At 48.5% G+C, this 24864-nt stretch overlaps 2 protein-coding genes across 2 annotated transcripts; both read right to left on the bottom strand.

Moving 5' to 3' along the window:
• Positions 1-27: 27 nt before the first annotated feature.
• Positions 28-6282, bottom strand: MCIDAS (multiciliate differentiation and DNA synthesis associated cell cycle protein). Its single transcript, XM_061129425.1, has 7 exons — positions 6166-6282; positions 5984-6080; positions 5712-5803; positions 2196-2268; positions 1425-1618; positions 718-828; positions 28-468 (listed from the first exon to the last, which is right to left on the bottom strand). The coding sequence occupies exons 1-7, from the start codon at positions 6280-6282 to the stop codon at positions 28-30; spliced, it is 1125 nt and encodes a 374-aa protein (XP_060985408.1).
• A 3772-nt stretch (positions 6283-10054) lies between these two features.
• CCNO (cyclin O) lies at positions 10055-12257 on the bottom strand. Its single transcript, XM_061129277.1, has 3 exons — positions 11880-12257; positions 11058-11243; positions 10055-10590 (listed from the first exon to the last, which is right to left on the bottom strand). Exons 1-3 carry the CDS (start codon positions 12255-12257, stop codon positions 10105-10107), a joined length of 1050 nt encoding a protein of 349 aa, XP_060985260.1. The 3' UTR covers positions 10055-10104.
• Positions 12258-24864: the final 12607 nt, after the last annotated feature.

Here is a 24864-nt window from a genome sequence, read left to right as displayed (position 1 = left end):
CAGTGTTTCGGAGGACCACATCCCAGCTCAACTGGGGATCCAGCGGAATTTGTAACCCCCGTTGGCGGTCCGGATGGTGAAGGCATTGCCCTGGGGGAAAGCAAGGGTGCGGATGGTGCTGTGGCTGCGGATGGGGGTGCTAAAGGAGCCGCCCTCCTCGAGCTCACTGTGGCTCAGGTTCAGCGCACTCCGGCTGCAGTCTGTGCGCAGCCCCGGGAAGGCGCCGTGCAGGTTCCCGGGCCTGCGGTCCAGGCTCGGGGGCTCGGGCTGCAGCCGGAGCCTCTTGGGATCGCGGCTCTGCAGAGCTTCATCGCAGCGCTCAGAAATCTCCCTCAGAACGGCGTCCACTTCCGCGCAATCCTGCCCCGCAGCGCTGAACAACTCCTCCAGGCTCCTTTTGGCCGTCGCCTTGAGCAGGAAGGGCTCGGCTGCCGCCCCGGGATCCCGGGAATGGGTGATCATCAGCTTCTACAAAAGATGAGGAGGAGCGCCGCCCTGGGGCCGCCAGACTCGCCTCTGACTGGCGCTCGAAGGAGGCCTGGGCTAACTTCCAACAGCGCGACTCGGCCGACCCCTGCAAGTGACTCAGCAAGCTGCCAGCGGTCCTCTCCTTCCCTCGACCCTCTCCGGGTCCCAACACTGGGAGCAGGGTGGGGGGAGGGTGCACAGGAGTATCTCCGACTTCTGCAGTGTTCTACACGCCCGCGCCCCACTTACATCCAGCACCGAGGCCAGGTGCCGGGTCCTACTGGCGAGTTCCTTCAGTTGCACATTGCGCTCCTTCAGGGAGGCGATTTCCTCCTGTTTCTGGGTCAGCGTCGCGTGCAGCTGCAGGAGGGGACCCAAACATTGAGCTGTAGGCTCCCGTGCTGTCTCCTCTATACACTCGGCAGGAACTGAACCCAGATCCTCACGTCTAATCAGAAACTTGGGGGCCCAAGAACGTTTACACTGGTGAGAATAATAATCAGTTTTTATTACAAACAACTTAGAATGTTTCTCGGAGAATCCTCAGTATACCGATGAGGAGTACTGACTTGGGCAACAGGCAGATACAGGTTCTGCCTCCGAAATTCAATCTTCTTGTACCTCAGTTTCCTTATCTGCAAAGTGAGGCTGGTAAGAGTATCTAGCTCAATGGCTGTGGGTATTAAGTGAGGAAAAGTAAATGGGTAAGCGCAATACTAGGCATATAGCCTTCAATAAATATTTGGTGGCCCTATTAAAATTCTGGTGGGTAGGATTATTCCCACTTAGGGACGTTGTAAACTGAGCCAGTGGAGGAATAGCAGCTACTTGGACTGATCCACTGGTTCTAAAGTGCCAAAGGGGCACATCTCTGCGCCTGCAGCCTCTGCTTTGTCCCCGAGCACCATGCTCTGCCCCTGCCCCAGGATTCCTGAACGCCAGTCCAGTGTCCCTACTTGATTATTCTCGATGAGTGCGTCCCCCAACGCCCTCTGGTTCTGGTCAGCCACCTCCTTCCAGTATTGCTCTGGCGGGGGCACTTTGGGCGGGCTCAGCGGTGGGGAGAGACAGGGACCAAACGGCAGGACGTCGCTAGGAGAGAACGGGAAGTCTCCGGCCACCAGGGAAGGTGACAGCAAAGAGGATGAGTCTGATGAAGAAGAAGAGAGGGAGCTAGGTTTGCAGCCTCAGACTTGCGCCCGGCTAACTACAGCGACAAAATGTCATGATGGGTGTAGGGTTTATATAGAGATTTTTCTTTATAGATAAATCAACCCTCACTCTGCAATCCCTAAGATCCCCAGGTCCTTCCTGATATCCCGTACAGTCTCAGCAGGTGCTCAATAAATGCCTGTTGAGACGATCTACACTGAACCTCCACAGTGGCCAGGGCAAACTTGTCTGAAGTCACACAAATCCACTACTCCGCACACTCCTGGCATCCAGGCTCTTCCTGGCCTTGTCACAGCTTAAGGCTGGGCTCTTTTCCAGAAGTTGCACGGGCAAACGGAGAAAATGCCATCTATAGCGATCCAGGATTCATCTTCTCCATAAGGAAAAGGGAGGGGGTCCCCTAAATATGGAAGAGCCTGACACTTTGATGAGTTGCTGGCGAGTTGGTAATAAGTACACAGTTTACCACCTTCAGGATCACGAAATTCAAACTTGTCAGATTTGAGGGGTGGAGGACACCCCCACTTTAATTTTACTGCAGAAACTGCACTTGCCTGCAATGAGATTCTCCACGGTGTCTCTGAAATCCTGCAGATCGAAGTCCGCTGCCGTTTGCAGGGAATGGCTCTGAAATAAACCATCGGTGAAAACTAGTTAATGTTAAGCCTGGCGGGTCTGGAACACTTCCTAGACTTTAGCCAACCTCCGGGACTCAGTGGCAGGTCTACGCGCAAACGCGTTCACAGTGGAAACTTGTAGCTGAAAATCAAAGCCCCGCCCGAGGCGCGGAATCCAGGACGCTTGCACCTCCATGGTGGGGAGAGGGACGCACGAAGTGGGGACCCTACTGCGAGGGTCCTGCAGGGCGTTGAAACTGCGTTCAGCTCACCGCCGCTGCCCCGCGCCTGGCCTCGGGCAGCAGGCACAGTCCCGCACCGCCTCATTGGCCCGCCACCAGCCAACCCTGCGCGTTCCTAGTGAGGCCGCAGAGCTCAAGCCCCGACTTACCTCTCACAGGCCAAGGGGCCACAGCTCTAAGAACTGGGAGCACGGTGTGCAAACACTCCGTCCGTGCTCCCAAGATCTGCCAGCGTGCAGGGGCATCCAAAACAGTAACTCCAGGCCACATAACCCGAGAAGGCTCAATCACAACTAAACCACTCGTCTCCATCAAGAAAGGGAAAAGGTCGGCTAAGATATGATGGACCAAGGATGCTATGTGGAAAGTGCTTCTGTTCAGCATGCAGCCGGTGTGGTCCCTATTGCTCTTTTGCTTCTCAAAAAGTTGGAGTTGACTTTTCCCGCCCAGGGTGATGCACGTCTAACATTGTGGACTGGACGCTCTCCTGGGTTCCTGCAATGTGCCTGGGTGAGTGAGATGGAAGGGGACGGTAAAATGTTGGCTGCCAGGAAATTTCTTATTCCCCTAATTCACGGACAGAGCTAACAAAACTCTTTTACGTTGATTTTCTCTGTTAATTCTCACAGCAGTTCGGGAAGCTGGCAGAGATCGAGAAGTGATTCCTCCCCTGATGAAGAAGCTGAACTCAGAGAAATCAAGTTGCCCAAGCACCCAACTCTGAAATAGTGAAACTGGAGCTTCTGCTGGTGCCTATTTCAATCCTCTTTCCTCTACCCCTGGTTGCCTCTAGCTTTTATTTCTCTTTTAGGAAAGCCTGGCTTCCAATGAAGAGCTTGGGGAAGGGGAAAGAGGTCCCCCCCAGGGGCATGATGTGAGGGGTGCATCCAATACGCCCACCAGAAATATCTGTTCTAATGATTTTTGTTCTATCATCATTTTTTAAAAATTCCTCTGGGTTAATCTTACTCATCTCCCAAACGCCCATCTTAACCATTCAGATACTTCTGAGAAGAGAAGCTTAAGCTGAAGTGGAAGTGTGAAAGTGAAAGTCACTCAGTTGTGTCCGGCTCTTTGCAACCCCATGGACTACACAGTCCATGGAATTCTCCAGGCCAGAATAAGTCAGAGCTTAATCTGACTCGCACTTCAAAGAATATACAAGTTATCAGTTTCCTTCAGGGAGGAGAAGTCCAGCACCTATTGAGATCTGAGGTTGTAAAGGGAAGGGAGCTTAGAAAGGAAGGACTGAGGGCCCCAGACAGATCCTGAAGCACAGATTCTTCCCTGGTTGAAAGAGTCAGAAATGCGGCATTTTCCAAGGGCTAAAAGGTCTACCTCTTAGTAGAGAAAAGCCCTTATCACAAGAAGACTGGAGGCCAGCTGAGGGACTGGTGCCCAGGAAATGCTTCCTCCTGTGCTATCCCAGGCCTTGGCCCATTCTGGACCCCAAACACTTCTAGAGCACTTCCTCTCTGTGTCCACTTTCCCCAACAGGAAGGAGAAATATAACCAGAGTGTGCACTGGCCAGAGGGTTCCCCTGGAGAGTCTTCCCCTGGAGATGTATCTCCTTCTGCACCAGCTCTGCCTTCCCCAGGGCAACTTCTGGATCTCTTGGGCCATCTGGCAAGAGCTCTGCCCTTAAAACTCTCTGAAACTCGAAGGAGACATGGGCTAACTTCGGTTCGGTTCATGGGCTCTGGTTTGTGGGCTTAATCCTTGGTGCATGCTGGGCCAAGTCACTTCAGTCGTGCCTGACTCTGTGTGACACAATGGACCGTAGCTTGCCAGACTCCTCTGTCCATGGAATTCTCCAGGCAAGAATACTGGAGTGGATTGCCATTTCCTCCTCCAGGGGATCTTCCTGACCCAGAGGTTGAACCTGAGTCTCTTACGTCTCCTGCATTGGCAGGTGGGTTCTTTGACACTAGTGCCACAATCCTAGGTAGTTCAGTGATATTTCAGTGGTTACTCTGTTACTATCTTCCCAATTAAAACCTGGCACTTCTCCAACACAAAGAGCAGGGGGAGAAAAAAAAAACTAAAACAGAACATGATGTCAAATTTAAGTTCTGTATATATAAGCCAAAATTCAGCAAGAGCCTACTTTTTCTCTTGCAAAATAAACACGTTGGAGTAAGGGACTGATGTAACCCTCTGGGTCGTTGAATGATGCTCCTGTATTGTCTTTTTTTTAAAATCTGAGCATCCAGACTCTTAAGAGAACAAAAGAATAAATAGCCTCTGCAGTGGCCACCTACCCCAAGTCTCCCTGGGCTCTGGCCCAATTCTAGAGGCACTTAGACCCTGGGACACTTTGTTCCATCATCCCAATCACGGTTCTAGGAGGTGGTCACATCCTCTGGAGAGTTCTATACTCTCATGTCCCCAGCACCTGCCACCAGGAACCTGGAACTGGCACTCTTCCTGCAGGTACCATCTAGCTAGGACCCCCTGTCCTTCTGGGCACTTCATATCCCATCAGTGAGCCAGGCTTCTGGTCTCAGCCCTGGTGAGTGGTAGGAGTGAGATGGAAGTGAGAGGATAGGTTTTCTTGGGGGAAATGCCTCTTTCCCCCACGGGAATGACAGTAGCCTTTGCAGAGGGTGAAAAGGACTTTTATAAAGTGCCCAACTGCTGAAGGGCCATCTCTGTAGAGAACAACGTTTTCAGTCAGATCTCTTCAAATCCTTTGTCACTCTTCCCACTTCCTCCAAATGTAAATCCTCTTCGTTTTTTTCCAGTCTTGATGGAGAAGTTATTCCCCAATCTCCACACTCCTTAGACATCCAGGGAATGAAAATAGTGAATGAATGACCGGGAAAGGCATGGTGGAAGGACAGAGAGGACGCGCTGATCTGGTGCCCAGAGCGCAACTGTGCTCCCACCTACCCACCTGATCCCTCGGTGCGCAACCTCCGAGTTGCTCTATCTCAGCTCCAAGGAATAGATGGGGAGGAGGACGGGAGACCCGTCTGGCAGGGGAGCCCTCCCTGTGCAGAGCTGGTCAAACCAGCTCTGAGAATGGAGCCCCCGTTAACATACTGGGAGGGAGGAGGGAGTTGCTATTCCCGCGGCTCAGATTCCTGAAGGACGTCTTTCCCTGCTAGCCAGGTGTTCCTGTGCTCCCCTCCCCAAACGGTTCTTTAATGAAACTCGGGAAATAGAACTCCGGGCTGCGAGGCAAGGGGATTCCACCAGGGGAAGTACCTGTGAGGCGGCTGAGTCACCACCAGGCGGCGGGTCGGACCCAAGAAACGAGGAGCAGTCGGCGAGGTCCTGCAGGTCTATGGTGGTGAGCGCTGCGCGGCGAGAACCCGAGACACGCGCCGGGCGGACCTTGAGCCTCCCCGCAAGGGCTCGCCGCGGGCATCGCCGCCAGGATTCCGAAACCCCAGCGGGGGAGGTTCTTTTGAGCCCCGCGCGCCCCACCCACCAGGCTTGGGGAACCCGAGGGGTCGAGCGGGGACCCCCGTGCTCACCTGGCAGTGCAGGGGTCTCAGCGTCTGGGGGATCCTGGTACACCGACACCCGGCTGCAGCCGCTGCTACCGGGAAAGAACTTCCGCGGAGGAGCGAACTAGCCGGGCACAGAAAGGGAGCGCGGGTCAGCCCTAGGGGCCGGGAGCGTGCGGACCCCGCCCGGCCCCGGCCCGCGGCCCCACCTTCCTCTCCGGCTTCCCAGCCTTGCTGATGGGCCGGCCTCGCGGATCCAGCATCCTGTTGGGGCAAATGCTGTCGAAGGCCCGGCGACCCGCCGCGGTTCCCCCGCACTCCTGCATCCTGCCTTCCAGTCCGCTTCAGGCCCGGAGCCCCGCGCCGACTTCTCGGAGGCGGTGGCCCGGGCCTGGATGGCGACCCTACACCCAGCGCTCCGCAGGCTCTGAGGCCGGCCAGAAGGCGGGGAGGCGCGTGGTCGGGGTGGGGCTAAGGCACTCCAGTGGAGGTGAGGAGGGAGGGCCCGGTGGAGAGCGGAGGGACGCGGCGCGGGAGGGGCGGCTCGCGCCGGAGCGCCAGAGGTGGCGCCTTCAGCCCCGGACAATCTGCACTTTGGCGGAGGCGTTAAACCCAACCTGGCAACGCGGCTTCCCCCGGGAACCCGGAGCGCGGGGCCCGGGCCCGCGAGCGCCCTTTAGGCTGGCGTTGGCGCCGCAGACTCCAGGCCGCGCCAGCAAAGAGAGGAGGGGAGGACATCCCCTACTGGTCCCTAACGCAGGGTACGGCCTTCCCGCCTACGGACGGCGGGAATGGGAAAGTTAACGATTCTGATTTCATTTTCTTCTACCCCAGCCACAAGGCACAGACTTAGAGCCTCCATCGCCAAAGCCAGAGCCCAGCATTTGCCCCGCCATGTATGTAGGATTTGGTGGGGATGTAGTATTCCAGCGGGGACTCCCCAGAACAGCCCCAGATTACAGAAGGGCTGGAGAGCTCTCCTGGTGCTGACTTCACTGTCTGAAGCCTAGAGCCCTTCTCCATGCCCGTACCCCGCACTTGTTCAGGCAGCAACACCTGAACACAGACTTTACAACCGAGGGTCGCATATCTCTACAGCGAACAGCCCCAAATCCCCTAAAACCCGGGTCTCTCCCACGGAAGCCCCAGCCACCTCTCCAAGCATTTTGGTCACTTTCTGTACAACCTGCTTCCACCGCTCTCCGGGAGTCTTGGCTCCTCTTTCCCAAGCTGGACGCCTCTCCCAGGAAGGGGCATCTTCAGCTTCTTGGTGAGAGGTCTCTCTCAGGACCACTCTTAGATCCATCCAACTTGAACAAGCATCTGAAGTTGAAATCTTTGTGACCCTCTATTGGGCGCCTTGTTGACATCTTATACCTCACAGGAGTAGTGCAAGGTCCTCTTTTAAAGGGCATGATCCTCTTTTATTTGCACCTGTTATCTGGATTCATAGACAAGATAGCCCTAACAGAGATGGAAAGCAACCTAATGATGTAATTAGAAGAGACTTAGAGACTCTCTGACCCACCTATAGATGCAGGAACCTAGTGAGGTCAGCCAGATAGAGTTGGTGTGGTATCGCTGATGGCAAGGAAAAAGCTCTGGCTTCAGGGTCGGAACCCAGGCTCCACCAGATCCGTGAACCCTAGTTCTTTTGGAAAACCATTAAACCATGACACTAACTTCAAGGGAGTTGCTGTGAAGATGAGACTGTTTATGTAATGTGACTGGCACTTGGTGTGGATAAATTAATGTTGTTTTGAGAAGCCTTTTCAGCTGCATGTCCAGCCTTCCACAGCCTGTTGCCCACTCTGTCTCATACTTCCTATGGTTCCCGAATGGCCTAGCCACTAGCTAGTCCCTCCCCAGTCCCTATCCTTAATGACGTCCCAGTTTGTAAAAGGAGTGGGGAAGCTCTTAGCTGAGTTTTGGAGAGATCTCTACATATCTGAAGATCCAAAACAGGCCCATTTTCTATCAACGAGTTCCAAGCTGGAGTAGAAAAATAAGGGTGTTGTATTTTAAAATGTACAATAGATTTTCTGTGGCAATGGGAGCTGGAATGCATAATTATATGACTCCTGGTCTGGATGATTTCTGGCACCAAATCACCCATATCAATCTCAGCTCAGTGATGGAGTGAATGCTGGTGAAGATAACTGCTCTTCAAGTCATTCTTTTGCTGAATGCAGTGTTCTCCATCCCCTAACACTTGGGCTGAGGGCTCCAGATATTTTGGAACTTGGACGAGATGGTATGATTTTTCTCCTCCTCCTTTCCACTATTACAGACCAGCTTTTCCTCAAACAGCTTGAGGATTACCAAGGGAATCCCTCTTGTGAATACCCTTTCCCTGAGCCAGCAGAAAGTTCCTGGAAAGCATAGCATGTCAACCTATCAGGAGAGAAGGAGGTCCCTTGCTCTAGAGTGTACAAGGGTACCCAAGAAGAGCAAGGAATTTTCTCTAAATGTTTTGAGTTTGCTTTTTATTTGTACCATTTGTCATACATTCAGATTTATTCTAAATGCAGAAGAATGACAGTTTATTCCCAACTTGATTTTTTTCTACCATACAGAACATTTGAAAAACAATACAGTGAACGATGGTAACATTAACATTTTCCTATATTTGCTTTATCTCTATTTTTCTTTCTGTGTAACCTCCCTTCCCATCATTGTGTAGGCTGCACCAGCCTTCTTGTAGATTTGCTATGTACCAGGCAAGACCTGTGCTGAGAGGTGTGTAGAGAACATCTCATTAAATCTATACCTCAACACTTCCAGGTAAGTGCTACTGTTATTCTCCTTTTTACAGGAGAGACTTAAGCACAGATATGTGACTTGCTTAAAGTCACCCAGCAAATTGATCTCAGAGGCCAGGAGTTTAACCACTACTTTGTACTACCTCATAACAACCTAGTTTAAGCTTCATAACAGCCCTGGTGACAGTTGGCTTTTGGGTTCAGGTTAAGAAATTTGCAGGAGGCTACAGATTCAGGGCCTTTAGCAGATTGCCAACAGTGAGGATGAAGATGGTGGGACAGCTGTGGAGTCAGAACTCCAGCAAGCGTCTGTCCCATTTCTTGACTCACTTTTCCCATCTGTAAAATAACTCCTGCAATATGACCAGAGGCAGGGACTGTACTGGCTCTCCGAATACATTCTCCATAGTCCCTATTGAATGGACCATGCAGATCACTTGTCCCACATCTGCCTTGGGAAGAGACTTTTTTGAGCATTTTCAGAAACCTGCACATGAGGGAAATTGAGTGTTGTGGCAAAGGGTGGAACTCCGGATTCAGACCACCTGCTTTCAAATCCTGGCTGCTCCACGGTTGTTCAGCCTCTCTGTGGCCCAGTGTCCTTCTCTGAAAAATGGGATAATAGACTCCACCTACTGTTAGAGGCATTGAAATAACAAATGCTGAACACTGTGCCCGGTACATGTAAGCACTATTACTATTGTACTATTGTTACTGTGGGTTCACATGTAGCAGGTATAAGACAAGCAGGAACTCTATAATCGGACTCAATCTGTAGTGGCCACCACTGCCAGCAAAGCCTTCATTTTTCCTTATCTGGCATTTATCAGGGTAGCTCTTACTTGCCCTAGCTAGTGGGACTGCCTGGTCCCAAAGTTTCTCAGCTTACACCAGCAGTGTGCTTCGCGCCCTGCTCCCTCCCCCCCAACATAGGCTGCAGTGCATTCTTTTCGGTCTCACACCTCACCACACCTTTTGACTCTAGGAGTAAGCAGTCTTCAACCTTCTAACAAAAGGGTCCCTGGTTTCAGGCCAATAAGTGACCCTGACTCGCCTTGTAACTGGCTACAGAAACCTGGAGGGACCTGGTGTTTACAAACAGAGATGTTCTGAGGGAGGCGCTCTTCTTAGTTACTCTTTCGGACAAATGCTTGCATTTGTAACATTCAGATAAACCACCAAGACAGCCTGTTTATTGAGAAGAGATTTGCTTTTCTCTCCTGTGCTCTTAGCAAAACAATGAGATGCTACTGCCTTACACTATTTACAACCTGCAGGATGACCTGGAGACCTGAAAGCCTCTCTTTGGGTCAGTACTGTACTCTTTCAACGCAACGGGAGAGGTCCAACAGCCAAGAGGGGATCAAAGGAGACCAAGGGTCTACTTTATTTCAAGCTCGGGGACAGGCAGCACTTCTCTCGGATCTGGAGGGGCAACATATGAGTCAGAGAGGTTCCGTTTATGGCCACCAGAAGCTGCAGCTTGCCCAGGCAGTCCTGCAGCGCCTCCTCAGGGTGCCCGCCCAGGCTCAAGTCCACGGGGCGAGGGAGCTGCAGCATACGGTCGGCCAGCGCCAGGCAACAGATGGCCAGCAGGGAAGGGGTGTAGCTGGTGAAAGCGTAGTCGGCCAGGCTCAGCTCCGCCACCCCGCGCGCCAAGGCTTGCGCTTCCAGGGCTTCGGAGACCTCGGCCTGCCCGGCCTCCACGCGCGCGTGCGTGAAATGCTCCAGGAAGAAGCTGATGGTGGGAGCGCCCAGGCTGAAATGCAGTTTGTGCAGCACGATGCATTCGAGGTTGCAGAGCTGCTGCCTGGAGAAGGCACCGCAGCACAGGGCCAGGAGCTGCTTCACGCGAGGGGGGTGCACCTCCACCTGTAACACAAAGACACTCAGCTCTCGTTGTGCAGCATCCGGGGCCGGAGGCCCACCCAGGCGAACCAGGACTGCCCCCATCCCTTCCAGCGAGATATGTGGGGGCTTCCTCTCTCCGTACTTCCACTGTAATTGTCTGGGGTATACTTTCTGCGCAGTTTCTCTAACTACCGTCGCGCAGAAAACAGGTTTGAGAAATTTGGAAGATTTCCCCCACGCCCAGAGACTAGAATAGAGGGGCTACAGAGCGCTGTGGAGACTCGGCTTTTTTCTTTGGGGACTGAGTGAAAGAGGATTGTTCGTTTGGCCAGGGCGGGGCGGGGGTAGTTGTGAAGTTAAGGCTGTGGGGTAGGTAAGTGTGCAAACGTCTGCCAAAATGAGTTCAGGGAGCCTAGCGGTCAGTCGTGTGCGCTGGAGAGCCAGAGCGGCCAGGAGCCCGGCTGCCCCCAGACCCCGTAAGGAGGTACCTGTTTGCAAGCGATGAGCAGAGACGTGACCCCGAGCAGCTGGAAGCAGTCTGCAGCCACAGGCGTGGTGATAAGGAAGCGGTCCAGGGTGTTCACCGTCAGGCACAGCGACTCGAAGGAAAGGCCGAACTGGCGGTGCACGGGGATTAGCCAGCTGAGCAGCTTACAGCGGGACTCCGCCGTCACCTGCCGGAGGGAGGAGGGAGGCGGGCCCGCTGAGCCTAGGGCTGAGGGACTGTGGAAGGACAGGGCACCAAGACCGGGAGCGTCCCCGGAGGGAGGCGGGGAACAAAGGAAAAGCCCAGAGGTGCTGGAAACCGGGAAACAGGTGCGCAGCGCCGCCGAGTTAAGAGCACAGGCCGGGCTGGGCGCCGGGACGCCTGGATTCATGCCTGGCGCTGTGTCCAGTGCGGATACCCGTTACCTCGTGTAATCCTCTCAGCAACTCAAAGGGTCCCCACACTTGGCAAGTGAAGAAGCAAGCCTCAGATTGTTAAGTAACTTGCCGGGGCGGGTAGGAGTCCGAACTCGAACCTAGAAACTGTCGTAACTCCTCTGCATTCTACCGGGTCCCCGCTACCCAGTTTGGAGACCTCGGGCCGGTCACTGAGGCCGTCCAGGCCCCCCTTTCCTACATCCGTAAAATGAGGCCGGTGGCCCGGCCCTTCAAAGCTCTTTCTCGCTCGGAACCGGTAGAGAGGAGGGAGAGAAGCTGGGCTGACGAGGGCCGGGGCGCCGCGGAGGGCGGACAGAGCAGGAGGAGAAAGAGCCCGGGAGAGGAGGAGGAGCGGTGGCGGAGAGCTGGCTCCGCCGGCGCCTCACTTGTGGCTGCAGCGCCAGCGACTCCCGCGGGTGGAAGTGGCCTTCCCGCGCCTTGCAGAAGGCGTAGCAGCTCTGACCGTAGTCACGGAAGGTCTGCAGATCGAGCTGCGCCAGCTGCTGGGCGGCACCCGGCGCGTGGCTGCAGCCTCGCGCCGCGGGGCTATCTGCGCCATCCGAGCCGGAGCTGGGGGGGGACTCGAACAGGTCGCAGACGCCAGAGTCTCCCGGCAGCGGGCTTGCGTTAAGAGGCTGCAGCGGCTGCTTCCTCCGTAGGCGTGGGCGCCGGCTCTTCTTCACCGGGGCGCGGAGGTTCCGGGCGTCCCGCCTCCCAGCCCAGGCGGCGGGGCTCATGGGGCTGGTAGGGCCGGGGGTCACCATGATGAAGTCGGACGGACTCCCGGGCTGTGGAGAAGGTGGACCCGCGCACCCAAGAGTGCGGAGAAAACCAAGCCGGACTCGCCTAGCCGCTAAGTACTCGGCCTGCGCGTTCCCTCGGCCACACCCCCGGCCTCTCACTGGCTGAGCCCAGAGCCCCACGAAAACCGCGCTTTCCCGGCTAAAGACCCGCTCGCGAGCGCGCAGCTGGCACACTCAGCCTCCTGCGTCTGCACCGGGGAGGGGGAGCTACGCCCGCCGAACGCTCTCGCCTTGCGCCGCCGGCCCCCAGCGCATCCCTTGTTACCTGAGCAACTGCACCCGGCTGCCGGCGGGATTTGCCCGCGCCGCGTGGGGTACGGGTAGAGGCTGAGCGGCGGTGAGGCCAGGTGAACGCAGAATCCAGCTGAGGGGCTCTACTGTGCGCCCGGGAAAAAGATTTCCCCGAGGGCATCTCCTCAACTTGACCAGATGGTCTCGACACGTGCGAGCACCTTCTATGCCGTCTCTAATCCAGGTCGGTAATTTTGTAAAGGACACACTTCCCAGTTCCAAACGAAGCCTCCAGCTAGAATTCGGTCAACACAGTTTTCTTCAGTGACCCATAAAGGCAATAATGATAAATCAGTTGCTTTTGTGATTTTCGTTTTAGGCCGGCCTGAGTAGTCAGTATCCCTCCTTTCGCCGGGCCGGGGAGCAGAGCCTCCGAAGGTTCCTGGGCGCTGCTCTGTCTCCAGGGGCCAGTTCAGCCAGTCAGCCAGCAGGTATTCGTGCTCCTAACAGAAGACTGCCCGAGGAACCTCCAGCAGCGCGTCCACGGCCCTGGAATACTTTCTTCGTATTTCTCCCCCAAACCAAGTAAGCTGCAGCAGTTTAAGAACTGCGTATTCTCTGGGGGTTGCATTTCTAGCTTTATTGAATTGCTCACAGCCTGTTACGTTTTAGATCATTAACTTCTGACCCTCTGCGCCTGGAGGCCCAATCTTTCCTGGTTATAACGTGCTTCCCGTTTCTTCTCCTTCAAAATGGAAGTTTTCTTTGTGGAAGCTTCCTTCAGAAGCTTAGAGAGGTAGAACTGAGGTTGGGGAGGCTAGGAGCGTCCTGGAGAGAAAGACTGGATTAGACGGCAGCTTCCTGTCCTGGTAGAGACGACAGTGCTTCTCTGGGCTGAGTGAATCTTCCTAACGGGGTCAGATCCTTTGGGACAAGAGGCGCAAACAGCATCTAGTGAGCCATACAGGCATCTCCCAGTGGCAGAAAGCCTGCATACCCTCTGGCTGAGGAATTTTGCAGAGTGCTGCAAGAGAGGAGTTACTAGGTGCTGTATTGAGAGCAGATTCAGCCATTTTCATTCCAGAAGAAAACTGACAGATATATGTAATCAAGGTGTAAATCCTTGTTCCCAGAAATGCGTGCGGTGATGTCTTCTAGAGCTTCAGGTAAAAGGAAAGGGACAGGTTTCAGGTTCCGGTCAGTGTTATTCCTATTTCCCAGCAAGGTCGTTCGTCTTCAGACCTAAATAGTGTCATTTATAACATGAGAGATTAGTTAAGACTTACTTGTATTTCAAAATACAGATGCCAGGCCTCCCTGTCTCCTCTCAGGCTATTGTTGGGGAATCTTTTTTAGGAGGAGCAATTAAATCTTTGGAGAGGAGTCAGGTATCAGACTTCTTCTTTGAGAGAGTGTCTAGGAGAAGAGGAAGAACATAAAGATTCTGATTCTTTACATTGGCCCAGATGGCCATGTGGTATGGGGAAAGAGCACTCGGTTATAGGGTCAAAATGGTTGCTCCCTTTTATTGGTCATCTTGGACAAGTTGCTTACCTTCTCAGAGCCTCTGTTCCCCCATCTGTTAGATGTGGGTATTAATACTTGCCTTAAAAGTCAAGTGAGGAATTCCCTGGTGGTCCAGTGGTTAGGACTCTGCTATTTTTTTTTTTTGCTGGGGCCCTGGGTTCAATCCCTGGTCAGGGAACTAAGATCATGCAAGTCATGTGATACCACAAAAAAAGAAAAAGAAAAGAAAGAAAAACAAAAACATTTGAGACTTTACTGGTGGTTAAGACTTCACCTTCTAATGCAGGTGCGGGTTCAATCCCTGATCAGGAAACTAAGATCCCACAGGCCTTGCAGCCAGAAAACCAAAACAGGAAACAGAAACAATATTGTAACAAATTCAATACAGACTTTAAAAGGGGTCCACATTAAAAAAAAAAAAAAAAACCTGACAAAAAAGAGTCAAGTGAAAAAGGTGTGAAAACGCAGTCCTTTTTTGAATATAAAATAGTAGGGTCACCTTAAAACTGTCCTTGTGGAGTCAGTACTATCACACTGGCAATACTCTGAAAAGCAGTACCACCATTTGATCCACCTGAGGACAGGAGACTAATGGTACCTGTTGAAATGCTTCGTCCTCCTAGAGAGTTTGCCTGTTGTTAGAGTTAACTCGTAATAGGGGGTGCCTGAGCTTTGGCCTGATTGATGGCTGTATTCCTCAGGCCATGCCTGCCTGCCAGCCATGTGTTTGTGGAATACCTGCCATGCCAGGTCCAAAACAATGAGCAAGGTTGCCCAGGCCCTGCCCTCACAGATTTCACACTCTAGTGGGGGGGGGGGGGTGGGGAACAAAACCACTTGTCATACTTTTAAAGTTACTAAAGTGTAGTAAGGGTGACATTAGAGGATCGCCTGTGTATGAGGTTGACAGATGAAATACAGGACTCCCAGTTAAATTCGAATGTCAGATGAATCAATGTAGTGTGTCTCAAATGTTGCCTTGCACATATTTATACAGAAAAATTGTTCGTTCTTTATCCAAAATCCAAATATTGCATGGGGTTTTCTTATGCTAGAAGAGTATTTGTTGTTTAACTGACATTAAATTTTAACTGAACCTTCTAACCTCTGGCAGTCCTGCCTGGAGCTGTGGGAGTCCATGGTAGAAACAACTGGTCTGGACTGGAAAGTTTTCCCAAAGCAAGTGGTGATTAGGCAAAGATAGAAGGATGCGGGTAGAAAGAAGATAGAAGGGAGATTTGGCTGCAAGTATTTCAAATAGAGAAACAGGATGTGGGAAGGTCTGGAGAATGATTCTTGAGACATTCTCGGGCCTATCAGATGCAGAATGGCTGGAACACAGAGTTGGGGGGAAGGGAAGAGAATAGGGGAGATAAGAGATAGTAGCTAATATTTATATAAAACTTTTTACATGCCAGGTACTGTGTTGTGCGCATGCTCTCTCTCTGTATCTATCTATATGTATATATAATACTAACTCTTCACAACTCTATGAGATAGAGTATATTATTATTCCCATTTTACAGAGAAGAAAAACTGAAGCATAGACAGGAAAGATCATGCAGATAGTAAATGGCAGAACTAGGATTCAAATGGAGACAGCCTAGTGTTCCATAATCACAATGCTCTACTCCTTCAATGGGCTTCCCTGGTGGTAAACAAGCCACCTGCAATGCAGGAGAGGCAGGTTTGATCCCTGGATTGGAAAGATCCCCTTGAAATGCCAAGGAAATGGCAGGCCACTCTAGTATTCTTGCCTGGGAAATCCCATGGACAGAGGAGCCTGACGGGCTACAGTTCACAGGGTCCTAAAAGAGCCAGACATGACTTTGCAACTAAACAACTCCTTCAATAGCAAAATCATGCAATTCCTTGTAGTCTACGTTAAATGTTTAGACTTTACCTGAAGCGAAGCCGCTGAAGGTGCTTGACCAAGGAAGAAACATGATCTGCCTTTTGTTTTAGAAAAATATTACTCTGATGTGTGGGAAATGGATTGGAGGAAGCGAAACTGGAGGCCTTTAGGTACGGTAATTGTAGTTCAAGCTGAGGGTACTCTATTTTTCCTATGAAGAGTCTCTAAAATTAATTTCTGCTTGTTAATCTTTCTGAGACCTGAGCCCAGTACATCTTAAGGGAATTAGGTAAATCTAAATTACTTTAAAAACGTAAAACCTAATTAAACACAGGCTGCTATGATGAAAACTGCTTAGCCAAGATTTGACCCTGCTTATTTTCAGGTGTTGTTTATGAAATTTGCAAGTGAGTAGTAATATAATGGAACCAATCTTGTCTTTTTTTTTTTTTTCATTTTAGCTTCCATCAAAGCCCCTAACTTCACACTGCCCCAGGTCTAGGATGGGAGACTGAAGGGGGAAGATGGCATTTCCTGGCAGTACCTTGTTTCAGCAAACAAAGCAAGTGGGTTGCTGCTTAGATATGGACAACTTTGTTAGCACCTCACATGAGCCTTAAACTCAGCTTTGATGTCACTAAAAATATTCTCCAGGCAAAAATACTGAAGAGGGTAGTCATTTCCTTCTCCAGGGGATCTTCCCAACACAGGGATCAAATCCATGTCTCTCATGTCTCCTGAGTTGGCAGGTAGGTTCTTTACCACTAGCACCACCTGGGAAGCCTTAAAAATATTTGCTTAAGACTATTTTCTATTCATGTATAAAAGTGCCTAAATTGAGAAGTATTTAAGGTGCTTGAAATCAGACAAGTTTTGCTGGTATTTAGTAAACAAAGGGCAGGAATTTTCAGCACCTTAAAAAAAATCCAGACATTTTACTGACACGTCTAAATGTCCACACCTGTTACCTGCCTTCTTGGTGCTTTGCCAGTTACCAGTTCATTAAGGGTTTAGTACACACGCTCAAGTGCTTCTTTCCTTGTGCATGCATATACTTTTCCTCCCAACTGCCATCCATCTGTGTCAATCTGCCCAGCACAGGTGGTAGCATGTAATGGTTAAGAGCTTTGGTTCTGGAGTCCAGCTCCTTGGATTTGAAGCCTTGGTATGCAGCACAAACTCCATTAAGAGGGACAAGTTATTTCAACCTCTTTATTCCTCAGCTTCCACAGCTGTTAAAAAAATGAGGTAGTCAATTTAGTGTGATTTCAATTCTTTTAAATTTGTTGGGATTTATTTTGTGGCCAGAATGTGATCTTAGTGTGTATCCTATGGGAATTTGAAAATAATGTGTATTTTGCTGTTGTTGGTTTTATTGTTCTATAAATGTAGATTACATTCTGTGTTTGATGATGTTATGGAATTCTATATCCTTGCTTATTTTCTGTCTAATTGTTTCATCATTTGGTAATGAAGTGTTGAAGTCTTAAAAAAATGTTGTAGTAAGAGTATCCCAATACTTAAGCTCCAATGCTGTGGCCACTTGATGCAAAGAGCCAACTCCCTGGAAAAGACCCTTTTGCGAAAGACTGAAGGCAAAAGGAGAAGAGGGTGGCAGAGGATGAGATGATTAGATAGCATCACTGACTCAATGGACATGAATTTGAGCAAACTCTGGGAGATAGTGGAGGACAGAGGAGCCTGGTTTTCTGCAGTTCTTGAGGTCGCAGAGTCATACACAACTTAGCAACTGAACAACAATATGTATTAATACTACATTCTTTTGTTCCATATTATCATTAAAAATAAATAACATGACATTTGCCACTTAAATAATTTTAAGTATTAAAAAAATTGTTGTGAGGATTAGATAAGGCATATAATGTGCTCATGTAGTGCTCAATATGAGTTACCTGCTGGCATAATTATGAATTTTCCTAGCTAAAGTATGTGGGTTATTTTGCCATCCAGGTTGGCTGAGGAAAATAAAACATGTCATTCAGTGTGTTGATACATATATGTATTACATATATATACTATCTCATATTTATCTGACCTGTAAGTTTATATATATTTATAGTTGCAAGGGACAAGGAGGCTGCTATTCATATTACAGTTCCACTGGACTTCATTTGAAATCTGAGGCTGATCTTTGAAGTGTTGAATTAGAGATATAACCCTCTAAATAAGCATCACCTTGGATAACATTTAAGAAGTTTTCTTCTGTAAAATAGATGTCATTTTGCCACATATGAGAAGGAAGATGTAATATTTAGGTGGGAGGTCTCTAGCAGCAGCCTGTCCTTGCAGGGCCTGAGTCAGAAGTGGGCATTGAGAAAAACTGAAAGAGTAGTATAAATCTGTTTTTTAAATGGCATTTTTCATATACAGATGAACGGAAAGTTATAAAGCGGGGCCGTTAGGAGAGGCCTGAAAAGTGGCAATAGCTCTCATATGTGGTCATTAGACAAGAGTGGGTAAGAATAAGACAAGGCCTGGGTACTCTGGGAGCAAAGTTGTCTTGCTTCATATATGAGGCTTTTGTTTTGGATCTTGGATCGTATCAGCAAACAGAACTGACAGACATCCCTGGCTTTGTGGAGCTTATACAGGATGGCGGGGCAAGGAGAGACAAACGGAATAGGGACTGGGGCATTGAGAGTGCGAGCAGGCAGGTTGCAGGATTAAACAAGTTGGTCACATAAAGCTCATTGGGAAGTTTGGAGCAGAGACCTCTAAGAATTGGGGGGGGGGTTTCAGGGAATCTGGGGGGGGCGGGGGAAGCACCCTTGCCAGATAGGATAGCTGGTGCAAAAGGCCCTGAGGTATGAGCAAGTCCAGCATGAGGAGGAATAGCAAAGAGCCCAATGTAACTGGAGTTGGGGTGAGGGGATGAGCAGGTGAAGTAAAACTGGGAATAGAGCCGCATCCTGTAAGACCCTGTTATTGCCAACATTCACTGAGTTCTCAGGCTTTGTCAGGCTGCTCTTTTATTTGTTGTAGCATGTAATCATTGCCTGAACTGTATGGGCTAGGTACAGTTCTTGTCCCCATTTTCCAGATGAGAGAATCTTTAGAGAGGTTAAGGAGCTTGCTTGAAGAGTCACAATTACTCATGGAATACCAGGCCTTAAGCCGAAGTCTGAGATTCTAGACTGGACATTCATCTTGATGCTGTTCTGTATTTATTTATTGTTTGTTTCCTTATTTATTTTAAAGATTTTTTTTTGATGTGGACCATTTTTTTAAAGTCTCGATTAAATTTGTTACATTATTGCTTCTGTTTTGTGTTTTGGTGGTGGTTTGTTTTTGGCTGCAAGGCTCCTGGGATCTTAGCTCTCTAACTGGGGTCAGACCCCCACCTGCTTCATTGGAAGGCAAAGTCTCAACTCCTGGACTTCCAGGGAACTCCCTGTTCTGTATTTACTAAGTACTAAGGGAGAACTTAGAGCAAACTCTGAGAGATAGTAAAGGGTAGGGAGGCCTGGTGTGCTGCAGGGTACACACAGGGGTCGCAAAGACACAACTTGGCGACTGAACAACAATAAGGGATGAACATCGGGGTGCACGTGTCTCTTTCAGATCTGGTTTCCTCAGTGTGTATGCCCAGAAGTGGGATTGCTGGGTCATATGGCAGTTCTATTTCCAGCTTTTTAAGAAATCTCCACACTGTTTTCCATAGAGGCTGTACTAGTTTGCATTCCCACCAACAGTGTAAGAGGGTTCCCTTTTCTCCACACCCTCTCCAGCATTTATTGCTTGTAGACTTTTGGATAGCAGCCATCCTGACTGGCGTGTAATGGTACCTCATTGTGGTTTTGATTTGCATTTCTCTGATAATGAGTGATGTTGAGCATCTTTTCATGTGTTTGTTAGCCATCTGTATGTCTTCTTTGGAGAAATGTCTGTTTAGTTCTTTGGCCCATTTTTTGATTAAATGGAAAAAAAAATAAAAAATAAATAAAACCAAAAAAGAAAAAAGAAAAAAATTCTACTTTGAAGAAAGGAATTGAAAAATTGAAAAAATGAATCACCTCAAGACATAAGAACTAGTGTTAAAAAAGGTATATTTCTTTTAGAAAACCATTTAATTTATTCTGATTTTCTTTAAAATAATCACATTTGACTAGGTTGAAAATTGTAAATAGACCTCTGTGTTATGGATATTTGAGTACTCTTTTAAATGGCAACGGTATTTCATTTCAGGCTCCCCATGATTCTAAATAAAAACTAAGTGTTAGAAGTGTAAAAAAAAAAAAAAAAAAAAACAATAAGGGAGAACTAGGGCTTCCTAGGTGGCTCAGCGATAAAGAACCCACCTGCCAATGCAGAAGACACAGGTTCAATCCCCGAGTTAGGAAAGTCCCCTGGAGAAGGAAATGGCAATCCACTCCAGTATTCTTACCTGGAAAATCCCATGGACAGAGGAGCCTGGTGGGCTATAATCAACGAGGTCACAAAAGAGTTGGACATGACTGAGCGAGAAAACAGCAACAAAGGAAGAACCAAGAGAAGACTTTGAAAGCACCCTTGGGCCCCCGCTCTAGAGGAGAGCCTTCTTCTCTCCAGTGGGGCATCCTGTGCTAACAGAAGCTCAGGTTTCTCTGTTGGATAGAGCAGATCTATCATATCTCTTCTTTTTCTACCACACAGAAAACAGAGAGGGTAGCAATTACTGTCTTCAGTCCATGGGAAAACAACCTCCTGAATCAGAAGTAAAGCAAAGCTGATCCTGTTGAAAAGCAACAAAGAGGAAGGCTGAGGGGCGCAGTATGCAGTGCGCCTGCTTGGATGTCAAATCACAGGGTGCAGATCAAAATAGAGCAGCTGGTGAGGGCCACCTCATCATATGTTTCTCAAAATTTATGAGAAAAGACACCTACGGCCTGCAGTTAACAAAGGCACTCAGTGTGGAGCAGGTTAGGCGGCCCTGCTGGGAGGCACCAGCCAGTCTCTGAGTGAGTTCAACTATGCAGATTTGAAATGAATGGACCGTGTGGATGGATTTTCTCCCCATGTGGCAGGTCTGGGTGTTAAAGTTATATCCCTAAGGAAAAACATTTTCTAGTACTTTTGGTGAGACTGACAAATTTTCATTTTTATTCAGCATTATAACCTGCATTGCTGTATGTTGATTATGTCTGCTGTTTCTGTATCAGCTTCACGGTATACACGTATGAATCATTTGTGGAAAATCTGATTTTTTTTCCAGACATTGTGCTCTCAGTGTGTTCCAGACATTTTGTCTGCAGACTTTGTGTCCTATATAGTAACATCAGTTTGTAACTTAAGGATAAACAACAAGGTCCTAATGTATAGCACAGGGAACCATACTCAGGATCTTGTGATAAACCATAATGGAAAAGAATATTTAAAAAGAATGCACATGTGTAAAAAAATTTGTAACGTAAAGACCAGTTGGAGGTTGTCTTTTTGGTGATATGTGCAATACAGGTTTCACATAGAACTGTGACAAGTGTTTTTCTCCAAAGTAACATGTTTAGAGAACTTGCCTGACTTATTTTGGAGATGTACAATCATTCTAAGGTAGCTAGGCTTTCCAGAAAGAGTCGTGACAGTAGCAAGCACTCCTTTCTCTAATATGGCTGATACTGACCAGAAATGCTTTTCAGTTCATCTCCCAGTGTTCATTCAGTGTATGCCCTGAGCCTGGCCGCATGCTTTCTCATTAATAACATTTATTATATGCTCCTGATTAGAAAAGTAATGTCTATTTATTGCAGTACAATTAGAAAAATCTCATAATGAATAGAGAATTTTATGATTATAAAACACTGACATTACAGTATATATCTTTCAGTTACTTGTGTGTATATATCTAAACACATACATATAATACATATGTATGTGTTTTTATATATCTTTTAGTTAACAAAATCAAGCTCTTCATATATACACACACACTCACTAGGATATACTATATCAGTTCAGTTCTGTAGCCAGTTGTGTCCAACTCTTTGTGACTACATGAACCGCAGCATGCCAGGCCTCCCTGTCCATCACCAACTCCCAGAGTTCACCCAAACCCATGTCCATCGAATCATGTAGTCTAATTTATAAAAAGATGACTGCTAATTACAAAAGAACACACATCTCAAGTTAATAATTTTAGTGCCTTTCTGTGTCTCTCTCTCTTTAGTCGCTGAGTTGTGTCTGACTCTTGCAACCCCATGGATTGTAGCCTACCAGGCTCCTCTGTCCATGGGGTTCTCCAGGCAAGAATACTGGAGTGGGTTTTTATTTCCTTCTCTGTTTCTGTGTATGGGAAGATGCAAGAGTTTGGGCTCATTGAAATTATTCCTTTGATAGGCATCTTAACCATCTAGGGCCAGTATCCTGTTTTTCTCCATCCTAAACTCCCTTCAGGGTACACTGAGGTGGGGAGTAAGGCAATTGGGGTGGGGCTGTAGTAGCTGATGGCTTGAGGGCGCAACACTCCTTGTTTTCTGAAATAGCAGACAACATTTTCTTTTTGTCCACATAGCAAAACCCAGCGGATGGACACAGACAGACAGTCCTGATTCTGTTTGGCTTTTACTTTAGAGGGTCCAGATACCCCCATTGGACCACAGTTGCCACACTCACCTGACCCTTTTCTCTTTTGTTATCTAGAGGCTAGAATAGAATCTTTTACAAACATATCAACTAGAAAACTGAGGGGAAAATATATCCAGAGAATTGATGTTGCAAAACTAGGAACAAATGCATATACACAGCACTGATTCCTTCTTCTACATATTCTAGTCTAAAGCTCTACTACTGACTAGTTGTGTGACTTTGTCTTGACCTAGTTGTTGGGATTCTTGACTGGATAGAATTTTAATTTGGTACCATTGTTTACTCTAGTAAAATTCCAATTTACTCCTAGATTATATCTCTTAGTGTTTTCCCAGTAGGTGAGGTCTCTACGTTAGAATGAATTTTACTTGTTAGCTGCCATACCCATGAATAGAGTTATATAGCAATTCCCTTTCTATATGGCCTCAGAAATCCACAACCTGAATAGCAGGCTACTCAAACCTAACTGTAAAATCTCTTTCTTTACTCCTTTTAGTAGTTCTTTATGACTGTCACCCATAAGCCCTGCCCTTATGGTGGACCTATTTTCCTTGGCCTCATGTGTGGTTTGTCTGAATTAATGTGACTCTGACAGTAACAAATCTGCCTGCAGTGGAGGAGACCTGGGTTCAGTTTCTGGGTCAGGAATATCCCCTGGAAAAGGGAATGACTACCCACTCCAGTATTCTTGCCTGGAGAATTCCATGGATGGAGGAGCCTGGTGGGCTATAGTCTATGGGATTGCAAAGAGTTGGACACGACTGAACAACTAACACAGTTTCACCAGCTAGTTCTTAAGGGTGGTACTTTGGTGAAGTTGTTCTCTTTATCTCTGACTCTTACTGGACACTGGGATTGGTCTCTCTATGCCTGAGTGGCATGGGCTGAGTTGACTGGGCTCTCTTCATTGGAATCTGCCTTTTGTATGTTGTTGTTGTTTAGTCACTAAGTCGTGTAGGACTCTTCGACTCCATGAACTGCAGCATGCCAGGTTTTTGGGTCCTTCATATCTCCTGGAGTTTACTCAAACTCATGTCCATTGAGTCACTGATGCCATCCAGCTATCTCATCTCCTGTCACCCCCTTCTTCTCTTGCCCTCAGTCTTTCTTTGCCCACCAGTGTCCTTGCCCACACCATGAGTCACAGCTGCCTCCTACTTCCTCAAGAGACCCTCCAAGATCAGCGTGTAGGTCTGGTCCAGGCTGCTATGCAATCACTGTGTTTTTCCCCCAAGGTCCTTGCGTTTACAAGACCTTGTGTGCATCCTCTAAGAGCGGACTCTCTGTTTTCCCCAGTCCTGTAGAGTTCCTGTGATCAAGTCCCGCTGGCCTTCAAAGTCAGATGCTCTGGGGGCTCCTCTTCCCAATGTCAGACCCCCAGACTGGGGAACCTGATGTGTGTGGCCCCAGACTTTCACTCCTGTGGGAGAACCTCTGCGATATAATTGTTTTCCACAAAGTCCTGTGGATCTTAAAAGTTCTCATCGTAAAAAAGAACAAAAAGGAATGAAGAAAGAGAAAAAAGGAAAAAAAAATTTTTATAGCCATGCATGGTGATGAATGTTAACAAGACTTATTGTGGTGATCATTTTGCAGTGTGCAGTTGACCCTTCAGCATTGTAGGGTTGGGGCACCAACCCTTCCCCTTCGTGCCATGCTACTGAAAATCCATAGATAAGTTTACTAATAGCCCACTGTTCATTGGAAGCCTTATTGATGATGTCAACAATCGATTAACATATTTTATGTTATACATATTATATACTATATTTTTACAATAAAATAAGAGAACAAAAATGTTATTAAGAAAGCCATAAAGAAGACAAAATAGAGTCTCTTTCACTCTAAGATCCCAAGGTCATGTGTATGTATGCATGCTCAGTCATGTCTCTTTGTGACCCTATGGACAGCCATGGAATTAAGACGCTTGCTCCTTGGAAGAAAATCTATGACAGACCTAGACAGCCTATTAAAAAGCAGAGACATTACTTTGCCAACAAAGGTTCATCTAGTCAAAGCTATGGTTTTTACAGTAGTCATGTATGGATGTGAGAGTTGGACCATAAAGAAGGTCAAATGCCGAAGAATTGTTGCTTTTGAACTGTGGTGTTGGAGAAGACTCTTGAGAGTCCCTTGGACTGCAAGGAGATCCAACCAGTCAATCCTAAAGGAAATAGTCCTGAATATTCATTGGAAGGACTGATGCTGAAGCTCCAATACTTTGGCCACCTGATGCAAAGAACTGACTCATTGGAAAAGACCCTGATGCTACTAAGGATTGAAGGCAGGAGGAGAAGGGGACGACAGAGGATGCGATGGTTGGATGGCCTGACAGACTCAATGTTTGAGCAAGCTCCAGCAGTTGGTGATGGACAG

The sequence above is a fragment of the Dama dama genome, chromosome 25 (genome assembly GCF_033118175.1).
Source record: "Dama dama isolate Ldn47 chromosome 25, ASM3311817v1, whole genome shotgun sequence".
In the NCBI taxonomy this organism is placed as follows: Eukaryota; Metazoa; Chordata; class Mammalia; order Artiodactyla; family Cervidae; genus Dama; species Dama dama.
Note: the sequence above shows the minus strand (reverse complement) of the source record. Positions and strands in the feature narration are given on the sequence as shown.